This window comes from Lemur catta, chromosome 7 (assembly GCF_020740605.2).
Source record: "Lemur catta isolate mLemCat1 chromosome 7, mLemCat1.pri, whole genome shotgun sequence".
NCBI classification, from domain to species: Eukaryota; Metazoa; Chordata; class Mammalia; order Primates; family Lemuridae; genus Lemur; species Lemur catta.
This window is the reverse complement of record NC_059134.1, coordinates 28,855,381-28,869,351: the sequence shown is the minus strand read 5'-3', so window position 1 is coordinate 28,869,351 and position 13,971 is coordinate 28,855,381. Positions and strand designations below refer to the sequence as shown.

The 13,971-nt window shown below is 33.5% G+C and overlaps 1 protein-coding gene and 1 non-coding gene across 5 annotated transcripts in view; one reads left to right on the top strand and one right to left on the bottom strand.

Annotated features, from left to right (window-relative positions):
* Window positions 1-13,971, bottom strand: part of RDX (radixin) — a 73,940-nt gene that overhangs the window by 53,428 nt on the left and 6,541 nt on the right. For 2 of the 4 annotated variants that reach the window (XM_045556646.1, XM_045556648.1), the window contains 3 exons: window positions 12,583-12,695; window positions 7,195-7,270; window positions 659-742 (listed from right to left, as the gene is read on the bottom strand). In XM_045556646.1, coding sequence (XP_045412602.1) covers window positions 659-742; window positions 7,195-7,206 — 96 coding nt within the window. In that variant the 5' untranslated portion in view covers window positions 7,207-7,270; window positions 12,583-12,695. Of the gene's footprint in view, window positions 1-658; window positions 743-7,194; window positions 7,271-12,582; window positions 12,696-13,971 lie in introns of those variants that run through there. The other 2 variants (XM_045556647.1, XM_045556649.1) reach the window with 2 other exon arrangements.
* Window positions 10,743-10,886, top strand: LOC123643133. The gene has a single exon (XR_006736692.1). It is a non-coding gene; the product is annotated as a small nucleolar RNA SNORA7 (small nucleolar RNA).

The following is a 13,971-nucleotide window of genomic DNA, read 5'->3' as shown; positions in this document are numbered from 1 at the left end:
ATCCTCCAAAATCCAGAACTTTTTGAGTGCCAACACAACACCACAAGTAGAAAATTCTACAACTGACTTCACATGATGAGTCCCAGTCAAAACTTTGTTTCATGCATAAAATTATTAAAAATACTTTATAAAAATAACTCTGGGCTATGTGTATAAGATGTATATAAAACACAAATGAATTTCGTGTTTAGACTTAAGTACCATCCCCAAGATATCTCATTATGTACACGCAAATATTCCAAACCCTGAAAACAATCCAAAATTCTAAATACTTCTGGTCCCAAGCATTTTGGATAAGTGATGCCCAACCTGTAATTTGCTAACACTTTGTTCCTGCTGTCCCCTCTGTCTAGGCTCTACCCATTCCACTCAAGGACTATGTAGAGTATCTTTGATCCCTGTTAGTTGCCATCACAATTATTTTCATAGCAGATGTACCTGCTGATAATTATTTGTTTAAAAGTTCTTTCCCACAAATGTAGGAATGAATACAATACAATAAAGAATATCCCTATCAAGACATCAGAATAGGTATATGAAAAATTCCAAGTGCTACTTTGTTGAACTGTTAATAAAGGTATAGAAAAACATAAAAAGTATGGAATAGCATCCACACTATGGTGTCAAAAGTTGCATATTTCATGTGGTTAAATGATACCTGGTCAAAAAGTTGTTTGCCAGTTGTATTGGGCTGAATGGCAAATTCCAGCTCAGCATCCATTGTAGTTACTCTTACGTTGATCTGCAATAAAAACAAAAGAGATAATAAGTAGAAATAAGAATATATTTATTAAGTATTAGGCATGAGAAAATACTTGGATTTATATTTTCTTTATTAGATAAAGTGATAAAGTTTGATTTTAACCACAGGAAATCTTAAATCTATTTGAAAAACAAAGAGCTTATGAAGTCCTCATTTAAAAACATCTACTGAATACTTAACACATACTGAGCACAAGGCCAAGGGCTTTCTATATTCTGATTTAGCCCTTCCAACAATACCAGAAGACATTATGTTCATTTCTATAGAAATAAAGAGTTTCTACCACTTGCCCAAGGACACAGGGATATCAAAAGGCACAACAGGTATTTAAACTGCAGTCTAACTCCAAATTCTTTGAATGTCATTCACTAGCCCATATTTCTTTCAACACAAAACTCAAATACTTAGTTTTATTCGTTGTGCAAATGCATTCTTCACTTTATGAAAAACATTCATCTACAGTCCTTTATTTGCTAGACTCTGTTTTAAATATCAATTTTCTCATGTAATACCTTTCTAATTGAATATCTCAAAAACTTAACATGCCTTACCAAATAATTTTTACCCAGAACAGCATTTTCACCTAGAATTCCTCATAATGTGATCCAAATCTATCTTTTTTCCTTTTTTTATTATTTTATCTTTATTTCTCTTTTCATTTTCCTATACCTTATTTGCTGTTTCTATATCTATGTCTAAGAATCTTTATTTTTCCCTTTACCAGAATAAACCTACAGCCATTCCTTTGTTTCTGTTAACAATTATATTTAAGATTTTTTTAGTCATACATATTACTGCATTTATTTTTATGTAGCCTATTCCATCAGCTTGTATACTTACTGTACACAGAGCTTGTACCATTTTACTTTCTTACCTTTAACTCACAACTATAAGAACTCTAAATCAGACTTCTTATTTCCCTTCAAGAGTCTTACTGATTCTAACAATTACAACCTCAACACATGTTGTGGCTTTTACCTGGAGTATCTGCTCTAATCAAATCTTACAGATTCATCCTTCTTTAAAATAATCTTGCTTTTATTCTTCTTTAAAATAATATCTTATTATAAAATATTGATACATACAAAACATTTAACATATATAAGCAATGAGGCATAATAAAATGAAATCCATAAATTCACAATCTAACTTAATTACTAGAAATGACAAATAATATTGCATATGCCACTGTATTTTGGTAAATATCCTATCCCCAACTCCCCATAGGTAAGCACTAACATGAATTTTGTGTTTGTTATTTTCTTGTTTAAAAAAAAAATGGTTCTATCAAAAATGTAGGTATCTATATATAAAATAATTTCATTTTTCTTGATTTTGTAGCTATAATTCCATAGTACTTATTAATAAAGTCTTTCTTGATGTGCATAATGATTACATGAGTATTCAATTTATGAAAATGTATCAACCACACACTTTTAACATTTTCTTTTGGGTATGTATATTCTATTCAAGAAAAAAGATTTTTTAAAATTATGCTACACTAGTTTGATTTTTCACAGTTATATTTCTAAGATTCACTTTTTCTGTGAGTAGTTACAATTCACTTTCACTGCTATACAATATTCTACATGTGACTAAACAATAACTTACCCATTTTCCTCTCAATGGATATTATTTCCAATTTTTTGGCTATTAAGAACAATGTTTCTATGAACATTCTTGTACATATCTCCCAGTGTGTGTATCAGAATTTCTTTAGAAGTATTAATATATACTGAGAATTCCTGGGTAATTAAGTGTGCATACCTTCTACTTTACCACATAATGCTGAATTACCTTACAACTCATAATGCTTGCTGATCTGTATTTCCACTAACAGTGGGTATTATCCGATTTCTGAATGTTTGACAATCTAGTGGGTATAAAATAATATCTCAATATGGTCTTAGTGTGAGGATCCCTGACTGCTGAAGAGGTTAACAACATTTCTGTATACAGTATGTGGCACACAAAATTCTAAGATGGCCCCATGATCTCTGCCCCCCAAGTGTTATGCCCACGATTATGTTACATTTCATGTTACAATGTATTTTGCAGGCCGGGCACAGTGGCTCACACCTGTAGTGGCAACTACTCAGGAGACTAAGGCAGGAGGATCACTTGAGCCCAGAAGTTTAGGGTTACAATGAGCTATGATGATGTCACTGCACTCTAGCCCAGAAAACAGAGAAAGACCCTGCCTAAAAAAAAAAACCAAAAGAAGGGGATTTTGCAGAAGTACTTAAGGTTACTAATTAGTTGCCTTTAAGATAGGAAGATTATCCAGGTGCGCCTAAGCTAAGCATGGGAGCCCTCTTAAAACAAAGAGTATTCTCTGACTGGTTACAGAACAGGTTAGAGAGATTTCAAAGTATGAGAGGTATTTGACACAAAAGAAGTTCTCTGTTGCTGAACTGAAGGAGGCAAAACCAGAGACCACCTCCAGGAGGTAAGAGTGGCCCAAGTCAACAGCTAGCAAGAAAAAGTGGACTTTACCCTTCAGTAAAGAAAAATACATCATCCTGTAACGAATGAATTCTGCCAATAGGTGGAATAAGCTTAGATGAGCTCCAGATGAGAACACACAGCTGGCCAACACCTTGATTTCAGTCTAGTTAAGGCTTTAAGCAAAGAACCCAGTCACATAATCCCAGAACTGTGAGATGATAAATGGGTATTGTTTTAAGCTACTAAATTTGTGGTAATTTGGTATACAGTGATAGAATACTAATGCAATAGGTTTACTGACCACTCAAGTTTCCTCATCTTTGAAATGTCTTTTCACATATTTTGCTTATTTTTCTATTGGGTTGTTTTTTTCTGTCTTCTTCATATTAGGAGGTCTTTATATATTCTGGATATTAATCCTCTGTCCATTATTTGTGTTACAAAAAAAATTATCTCACAGTTTGAGGCTTGTCATTCTACTTTGTAGTGTCCTTTATGATGAACAGATGTTCTTAATTTTAAGGTTGAATTTATCAATGCTTTACATACAGATATCAACTTTTTTGCCACATTTAAGAAATCCTTCCCTACTCTGGAGTCATAAAGATACTCATATAATTCCTACTATATATTTTAAAGTTTTGCTTTTTATAATTTGTCTTCAATAATTTTTGCTTATGATGAAGTAAAGGTCCAATTTCATTTTTTAACCGCCATATGGACAACATGAGGACTTTTTAAAAATTCTCACATAATTTATTAGTTATTTCATTTACTCCCCAAAGACTGCACTGTGACAAATTAAGTGTCTACATTGATATGAATCTGATTTTGCTCCACTGGTCAATTTAAATATTCTGTTAACATTATACTGTCTTCACTATTATATTTTTAAACAAGTCTTGATATCTGGTAGGGCAAGCCTTCCCTCTGTATTCTCCAGAACTATTTTCGCTATCCTTGGTTTATTATTCTTGTTCTTGGCTCCATGTAAAATTGTAAACCTTTTGAAATATCCCATCATGATTTAGAATTGGAGCCACACTAAATTCATCAGACTCTTGGGCTGGTTTCAAACTCCTGACCTCAAGTAATCCTCCTGCCTTGGCCTCCCAGAGTACTAGGATTACAGGTGTGAGCCACCACACCCAGCCTGACCTAAAAAGTTTAAGAAAAAAAAATTGCTGGTCGGGCGCGGTGGCTCACGCCTGTAATCCCAGCACTCTGGGAGGCCAAGGTGGGTGGATTATTTGAGCTCAGGAGTTCGAGACCAGCCTGAGCAAGAGTGAGACCCCGTCTCTACTAAAAATAGAAAGAAATTATATGGACAGTTAAAATATATATAAAAAAATTAGCCGGGCATGGTGGCACATGCCTGTAGTCCCAGCTACTCGGGAGGCTGAGGCAGGAGGATTGCTTTAGCCCAGGAGTTTGAGGTTGCTGTGAGCTAGGCTGATGCTACGGCACTCTAGCCTGGGCACCAGAGTGAGACTCTGTCTCAAAAAAAAAAAAAAAAAAAACAAAGAAAAAAAATTGCTGCATCAAACTTGGTAGCTCATGCCTATAACATATTGACTCTGGAGGCTGAGGCAGGAGCATCACTCGACACCAGGAGTTTGAGGCTGCAATGAGCTATGATCACCCCACTGTACTCCAGCCTGGGTGACAGAGACCCTATCTCTTAAAAAAAAAATTGACTATTAATATATTAAAATGTTATTTTCCAGAATTTTTAATGCATTAACATGCATAATTAATACACAGCTATATATACAATTTTGACTCTTTAAGGAATAATAAACAAATATTCTCCATTCAATTACACTGGCAAAGAGTTTTCCAAAGTAGTTGTAAACTTTCACATTCCTACTAGAAATATATTACAGTTATGGTTACTCCAAATCCTTACTTACACTTGATGTTACCTATAATTTTAGCCCATCTAGTAAATATAAAGTGGTATCTCATTGTAGTTTTAATTTGTATTCCCTGATAACTAAAACGGTTGAGGATCTTTTCATGTGTTTATTGACTATTATTGACTATTGATTGATTATTGACTACTAGCTTCTCCTGTGAAGTATCTGCCCAAATTTTTTGCCCAGTTTTAAAAAACTGTATTCTAATTATTGAACCGTAAAAGAACTTTATACTGCATTTATTCTCTCCCATTCTGTCTTGCCTTTCCATGTTCTATTGCTGTTTCTCAGAGCAAAAGTTTTTATTTTCATGAAGTTCCAGTTTTTTCTTTAATGGTTCAAACTTTCTGTGTATTATCTAAGAAATTTTTGTCCACCCCAAAGACACAAAAATTTTTCCCTATGTTTTCTTCTACAAGTTTTACGGTTTAGACTTTTGCACTTAGGTCTAGCATCCATTTAATTTTTATGTAAATTGTGACAGAAGAGTCAAGTCAACAGAAAGAAAAAAAGGAAAAAAGGTCAATATTCACGTTTTTCTGTACGGTTAACCCTTTGTTCCAACACCATTTGTTGAAAAGAAATTTCCCTATTAAGTTGTGTGATACCTTGTCAAAAATCTAAGAAATACATATGTGTGTTTGTGTGTGGGTATATTTCTGTTCCACAGATCCTATTATCTATCCTTTTACCAGTCCTATCTTTGTGGCTTGAAAATAAGTCTTTAAATCCAGGAGCGTAAGTTTTCTAAGGTTTTTTTTAATTGCTTTAACTGTTCCATATAAATTTTGGCATTTCCATACATGTTTTAGAATTACCTAGTCAATTTTAACCAAGGAAGCCTGCTGGAATTCAGCTGATTGGAACTGAATTTAATCTACCAATATATCTGGTGAGAACTGACATCTCAACAGTACTGTATAAACATATCTATACACATTGCATATTTCTCCATATATTTAAATCTTTAATTTCTTATAACAAGTGTTCAGTGTAAAGATACCATACAGCCTCTGTACATTTATTCCTCGGTGTTTTATGTTTTTGACGCTATTACAAACGTTGTTACTTCATTTTTCAAACTTTGCTGCTAGTATATAAAAAAGAGCATTGATTTTTTTAAAAAATATAATCTTATGTCCAGTAATCTTGCTAAGTTCAGTTATTAGTTCCAATAGCTGCTTTCTAGATTTGGAAGGATTTTCTACATAAACAATAATGCCATCCACAAATAGAAAACTTCTTCCTTTCTGATCTTTATGCCCTTTATTTATTTTTATTCTTCTCTCCCTCCAACAATGCACACTTTGTTATCTGCTGAGTGTTTAAAGTCATTCCAAAGGGCTATTCGTGCCAGAAATTTCCAACAACTATAACCAACAATTTTCTTTAAAAAGATAATTGGTCATAAGAAACATTACTTAAAAAACTCATTTTATTAGATGAAGAAAAGAACATTTACCCAAAGAAAAAAGGAAAAAACCTTAGTTAAGAAGAACCAAATAATTATAAAACTAAGCAAAATGATCACAGGTATACTCCTAAATAAAAAATCTAAAACTACATAACATCAGTATCACTTGCATCAAAGCTAGAACTATGAGAAAACTAACAATGCATGGATCCCAACCTCTCATTATTTCTTCCTGTTTAACAATAAGTTACTATTTACGGAGTGTTGAATATGTACTAGAGTCTTCTAATCCTCACCATATTCCATTAAGTTACTAATTATATCCCCATTTTACATATGAGAACATTAAGAACTAGACAGATTGAACCAAATTAACAAAGGTTACTCAGATTAAGTGGCAAAGCCAGGTAAGAACTCAGACAATTTGATCCCAGAAGCCATGAATTTTAACTTTTACTGCAATGTTACCTATACCTCTTCTTCACTGCCCACATAATACTACACTCTAGCCACATTAATCTAAAATGATTAACAGTATTAGCAGTGCCTTTTTCTTCCAACAGCTTTACCATAATACTCTGTCTTATTCCAAAAGAACTTAATGATATCTTATGAAATAAGTGGTATCAAAAGTAGTAAAATACACTTACCGGTTTCGGCATTTTCCTTCTCTTTTTGTTACCTTCTTTAAAAATACTTCACTTCTATGAATTCTGTTGCCACTTTCTGTTAAGAAAAAGACAGCATAATTTATCTATTTTCTTTTTATATAAGGTTTTTAACTGTAATCCATACATAATAAAAATTAAAACATTTCTTAAAATGTGGGCTTAACGTAACATGGAGTTCTCTTATTTTATTCTAATTTTCAATGTCTTCTACTAGCATTTCACATTCCTTAAAAAGACTGAAATCTGAGATTTAAAATACTACACATCTCAAATAACATAGCATGTTGATCTGCTGTAAGTTTTAACTGAATTACAGACAACACATAGCAAGCAAACATGACTGCTAAGGGCCCAAACACTGCTTTCCCTCTGAGTCAGGTTCATCCCTGTACCCAAGATGTTAGAGAAAGGGACAGTAAAAGTGAGGATAGATGGATTCAGATTCCAAAGAGTTGAGTTCAAAAATACTTTTCAACATTTTTTCTGTACTGCCAAAGACAAAAGGAAATTCTGATTAATGTAATCTACAAAAAGACAAATAACAAGAAAACTATCTTTTCCTCTTGAAGTTTAAAAATCTGAGTAGAAAAAAATATATAAGTAGTTTATCCACCTAACGTATGTAAAACAGCCAAAGCTCTGCACACTAATGATATGCATGCTACTCACCAGCAAGCTAGTGCCCTTCACTGAAATTTATAATTACCCTTAAGACTAATGTTAAAGTATATCTTCTTCCCCAAAGGCAATAAATCTTAATCAAAGAGAACCATCTTGTTGTCTTGGGGTAAATGTTCTTTCTTACTAAGAAACAAATAACAAAATTGGGTTTCCTCTTTATAAATCTACCAATAGACCTAAAATTCTTAATCATTATTAGATGTCCAGAAAAAATATTCCAATTTGAAAACCTATACTGAGATGTTATATTAGATAAATTATTACTTGAGAAAAGCTTATCTAATATCTCTGCTGAGAAACTTTGTTACAGTAGGATCAACAAAATTAATATACAACTAATTTTGAGTTTTAAAGTTATATTATCAATTGCTTTTTAAGATACCATAACTAATAAAACTGAAAATTGTCCAAATTGAAATAAAAATGAAGCACTGAAATAAGGTCATTTCCCTACATTTTACTCACAATAACCAATAAACCTCTTTAGCGGAGGGAACTTCCTCCTGAGATTTTTTTCTTTTTTTTTAATTTGAGTCACCAGACAATGACATCCAATTGAAGGTATAAATCTCTCATTTCTTTTCTTTTGAGACAGGGTCTCATTGTTGCCCAGGCTGCAGTGAACTGGTGTCATCACGGCTTACTGCAGCTTCCAACTCCTGGCCTCAAGCCATGGCCCTGCCTCAGTCACCCAAGCAGCTTGGACTGTAGGCACACACCATCACTGCCTGGCTAATTTTTAAAATTTTGTTCTCGAGATGGGCTCTTGTTACTGCCCAGGCTGGTCTTGAACTCCTGGCCTCAAGCAATCCTCCCTCCTCAGGCTCCCAGAGTGCTAAGATTAAGGGCATGAGCCACACCAGGCCTCTTTCTCTTGTTGTTTGTTTTGTTTTTTAGAGACAGGGGCTGCTCTTTGACCCAGGCTGGAGTGCAGTGGTGCAATCACAACTCACTGCAGCCTCCAACTCCTGGGCTCAAGCGATCCTCTCACCTCAACCTCCGGAGTAGCTGGGACTAAAGAAACGCACCACTTTGCCTGGCCAAAACCTCATTTCTTATTATTAATATTTCCTAGCCTATTCCCTATCTACAGTCAATTAAATGTTCTTCAAATTTTTAATTTTACACTCTTTTCATCCCAACTGCCACTGCCTTAGTTCAGATCTTATCACCTCAAGTTTTGATTAAAACAGCCTCCAAAATGACCTGCTTTTCACATTATTTATTAATATAAGCTAGTAGCTTGGCTCAACATCTAAAGAACTATCTGAAACATAACATGGCCAGAAACACTTAAATCCCTACTCCATAGCCAAATCTGCTTTTCCTCAAGCCTGAGTGATTTACATATTCCTAGAAAGTTATCTATAGTAATCGCTCATGATTTTTATATCTCTGTATCTGGAAGTTAACACCTTCTTTTCATTCCTAATACGGTTAATTTTTGCCTTCCCTTTTTCCTGATTAATCTTGCCAGAAGTTTGCCTAGTTTATGGGTCTAAAAATTAGTTTTCAGTTTGGTTGACTTTCTTTCATTTTTCTCTTATTAATTTCTGTCATTTTCCTCATTATTTTTCCTCTTGCAAGAGGCTTTGGCTTTACTCTGTGGTTCATTGCTAATCCTTAAGATTGAAAGCTTAGCGAAGTAATTTCCAATCTTTATTAATTCACGCAATAAGGTCATAAGTTAAATATGCCTAAATATAAGGCAATTCCAAATATAAAGTGAGCTCCCTAACTTACCTGTGAGAATATTTGAAATTCATTTTTATCATTTGAATATACAAATATGTATTTATAATTTATTAGTATAATTAAATGTTAAAAACACATGACCTATAAAATATTGACTCAGAAATAGTTCGCTTCATCTCACATTTCATAGAACAATTTTATTCAAATTCCTCACACATATATGAAACAAGAGTGCCCACATCAACACTTTGGCCATTTTTCAAATTGTAAGAGTTTTCTAGATTACATAAGCATTTTTCAGTCAGTATATTATGAGATTACTAAAATTTTTATCCCAGGCCAAAGTGGCTTACCATGTGGGTAATCAGTGGCCAAACTACCATTCTTTCAACACCTAGCATTCATAGTTTTACCACATACCAGCCTATCTTTCTGATATTAAAAAAATGCTAAGTAATTTCATTTGTGCAAATATGCCCAAAGAAAATATTTTAAAATGTGCATAATGATATAACTACAAAGATTCTAGTTATAGTGCTATTGGTAAAAATATATGTAATACTGGGAGTTTAGTTAAGTGAATTATGATACATCTATAGGCTCTGCTAGATCACAATGCAGCCAAGCAAAATGTTATAGAAAAATGTTAAATGACATGGGAAAATATTCACAAACCACTCAGTTAAAAAGCAGGTTATAAAACCAGCCACAGAATATCATCACATTTCTTTTTAAAAAATATAAATGGGCCGGGCGCGGTGGCTCACGCCTGTAATCCTAGCACTCTGGGAGGCCGAGGCGGGTGGACTGCTCAAGGTCAGGAGTTCGAGACCAGCCTGAGCGAGACCCTGTCTCTACTAAAAATAGAAATAAATTATCTGGACAACTAAAAGTATATATAGAAAAAATTAGCCGGGCATGGTGGCACATGCCTGTAATCCCAGCTACTCGGGAGGCTGAGGCAGTAGGATCGCTTAAGCCCAGGAGTTTGAGGTTGCTGTGAGCTAGGCTGACGCCACGGCACTCACTCTAGCCCGGGCAACGGAGTGAGACTCTGTCTCAAAAAAAATAAATAAATAAATAAAAATAAAAAATATAAATGAAGAAACCAGAATGAAAATACTCTAAAATATTATTAAGAGGCTCTCAGAGACCTCCTGGGATCGCGTCTGGAGAGTGGCTAGTATTCTACCAGCTTCGGAAACAGGAGGGAAAGCAAGCCTAGCAGAGGTACCCATTCCATTCCCAGCTTGCTTGGTAGCTGGTGACTGATTGGAAGACACTCTGCAACAAGTGTGCAGAAAAAAAAAAAAAAAAAAAAGAGGCTCTCAGAATTAGAATGAATCTGTACATTTCTAAAACAAAATAATAGATCTTTTGTAATAAGAAAAATTAAATTCTTAAAATGAAAGAAAAAAGTTATTCTACTAAAGTTGTACCTGTAGCTTCAAAATACCATTTCATGAAACCTAAATAGGTTAATCTTTTTGTCAAAAAAATTCTTAAAAAAGCAAATCTAGTTTTAGAGGAATAATATGGTTAAGAAGGATATTTAGGTTATGATAAAAACAGATACTATATTGGACTTTAAATCTCTAAATAGGTAACATAAAAGAAATAGAGAAAGTAATGGAATAGAAAAACATGCAACAGCCATAATAAAGTTGCTATGCAAAATAAAAAAATGATTAAATATATAAAGATATCATTCAGACTGCACTCAATAAACAGGTAAATGAGAACTCTTCACAAACAAATCTTATGCTAACAAAAAATACACAATTGTGTTACTAATTAAAACTACAAATCAAAATAACTTTAAGGCACTACTGAGAATATACTCATTAAACTAGCAAAATAAGTATTAATTATATTTTGCCAATGTTGATGAGAATGTTGGTAACCAAGTAAATATTGCTGGTAGCACCATAAACTGGCTCTGTATTTCTAGAAAGTTGCTGATACATAACAAAAGCTACAGAGCTTTTTTGAACAGGAAATTCTGCTTCTGTAATAAACCACCAAGGAAATATATCCCCAAGGAAATCAACCAATACAAAAGAAAGTAATCTGTACCAAGATATTCTCAGCAGCACTTTTTACAATAGCCAATAATTAAAATCACAAAGTAATGTTGAAACTACGGGATAACAAAATGGACTATTCCAGGGTTTTCTGTTTGTTTTGGTTTTTTTCTGGTATATTAAGACAAACTGTTTCAACATTTATGTAAGGTTAAGGAGAAAGGCAGAATATGTAGCTAGACACCCACTACAATTATGTGAAAAAATAGGCATTGTTACAAAGGATGTCTGGATATACAGACACTGAGTATTTAGTATTAATCAGGGTTTTGTTAAGTTCCTAGTTTAAAAAATCATAAATGAGAATTCTATAAACATATTTCATTAAATTATTTACATATTAATTTATTAGCTCACATAGTATACGTAAGAAATCTACATTAAACTTTTTAGGACTGAGCTACATATAATGCTATCAACATCTAAGTTTTTAAGCCAATTTAGTGATTATTTTAAAATACTTATACCAGTATTATTTAACCTCAGTGGTAAAGTTCTAGTCCTTCTATAAATGTATATTTTTAACTGAAACTGGTAGCTGTCAGTAGCAGAATAGGTAATCTAATAAAATGTCACATGAAAAGCCAAGAAACCTAGATACATGTCCTGGGGTTCTACTTCTAGCTTGACACTAACTTGTCTTTCAATGTCTTCCTTTCTTCTCTTAAAAAAAAAAAAAAAAAAAAAGATAATATAAATCACCTAAACTATAATATATCAAAGATATATATTGTATACAGAATAGTTGTATATTTCCCCCTTCCCTCATGATAATTGAGAAAAATTTACTCCCTCTCCTCCCCATTCTTAGTTTTCTTAATTAAATTTAATTTGTGAGTCTAACTTAGATTTAATCAATTTTCTTAATTTCCCCACTCTTAAATTTCTTAAAGTGGTCTTACCCTACCTCTTTTCCACAGGACTCCCCCAGAAGCAATGAAGGGCAATCACAGCAGCAACACACCCTGCCTTCACAGGAGTCGTCTTAAGAGATGCTGCCAGCATACATGTCTCCCATGTCTAGAAAAGTACCCACATGAATAAGGACTCAAACACTGTGCCACATATTAGACATAAAATATTCATATATAACATTTTCTTCTGTCTTTTAACTCTGAGTGCGACCCTAACACAGCCTTTCTACCTCATACAATGGAAAAATAGCCTCATGCTTAATATGTTGAGCTCTGTTAAGTCAGTGCACAACATACTCCCAATCCGTCAGGTGGCAAAACAGGTGTTATTAACTCTAGTCCATACAGGTCCTACACTGATGCTTCAATAATTTATACCAGGATGCCTGATTTTACTTTTAAGCTATTCTTTTCTCCAAGCTTAACTGTAATTTTTTTCTGCCTTTAAGACTCAGAAATGATCTCAGAATACAATTGTGGTCTCTCCAGGGACCAAAAAATTCCAAAAGAACTGTTCTGCCAATTCACTGGGGGACTGGAAAGCAACACAACAAAAAGAAGTATAAACTAAACCAAAAAGGTAACTGCAGCAGTCAAAGCAACACTATAACGACATCTCAAAAGTTTTTAATTATTTTTTTCTTTCATGGGACCCTCCTTCCTACATGGAAGCCTAAGAACCACCTCCTAGAAAAGTATTTTTAAATGCATAAAATAATTATGAAAGAAACCAATTATATCAGAATTATCAAAATATAAAAAGCACAAATTTATGATATACTAATATATTTCTTTAGTAATAGTGGTAATATTTTAACAGTATCTACCAGTGGATCTAATAACTAAACTTGTAAGTAATGAAGGGCATATATGTCATTCTGAGATAACTTTAATGTATTATGAAAATATCTGTCATTTCCATTAGAAACAATCTCTGGTACTGTACTACTAATGCTACTGTTGTCTACATTCATAATGGAAGAAAATGTGTAAATAAAGATGTAACTTTTTAGGAACTTTAGAGGGCGTTTAATAAAAAAAAAAAAAAAAAATAGGTAACTTTTTCCCCATCCAAGTTCACAGACCCCCTTCCCCAGGTTTAAAACCTCTAACATACTAAAAACTGTGCTTATTATATTTTTAGCTCAGTGTTAATACTGGATTTAACAGCAATAATAATGCACTTTTACCTGTATAATGCCATGTGATCCCCTCCTCAGGTGAAGTAAAGAGGACAAGAATTTTCAGTTCCATTTTACTAGTGAAGAAATAAGGCCAAAAACAAGTAGAAAGGTAGTGCATGGAGGGAGCAGTCGTAGTATGCTCATTCTCCAGACACTTTACCTACATTACCTAATCTTCACAATAACTGCCCTCCCTTC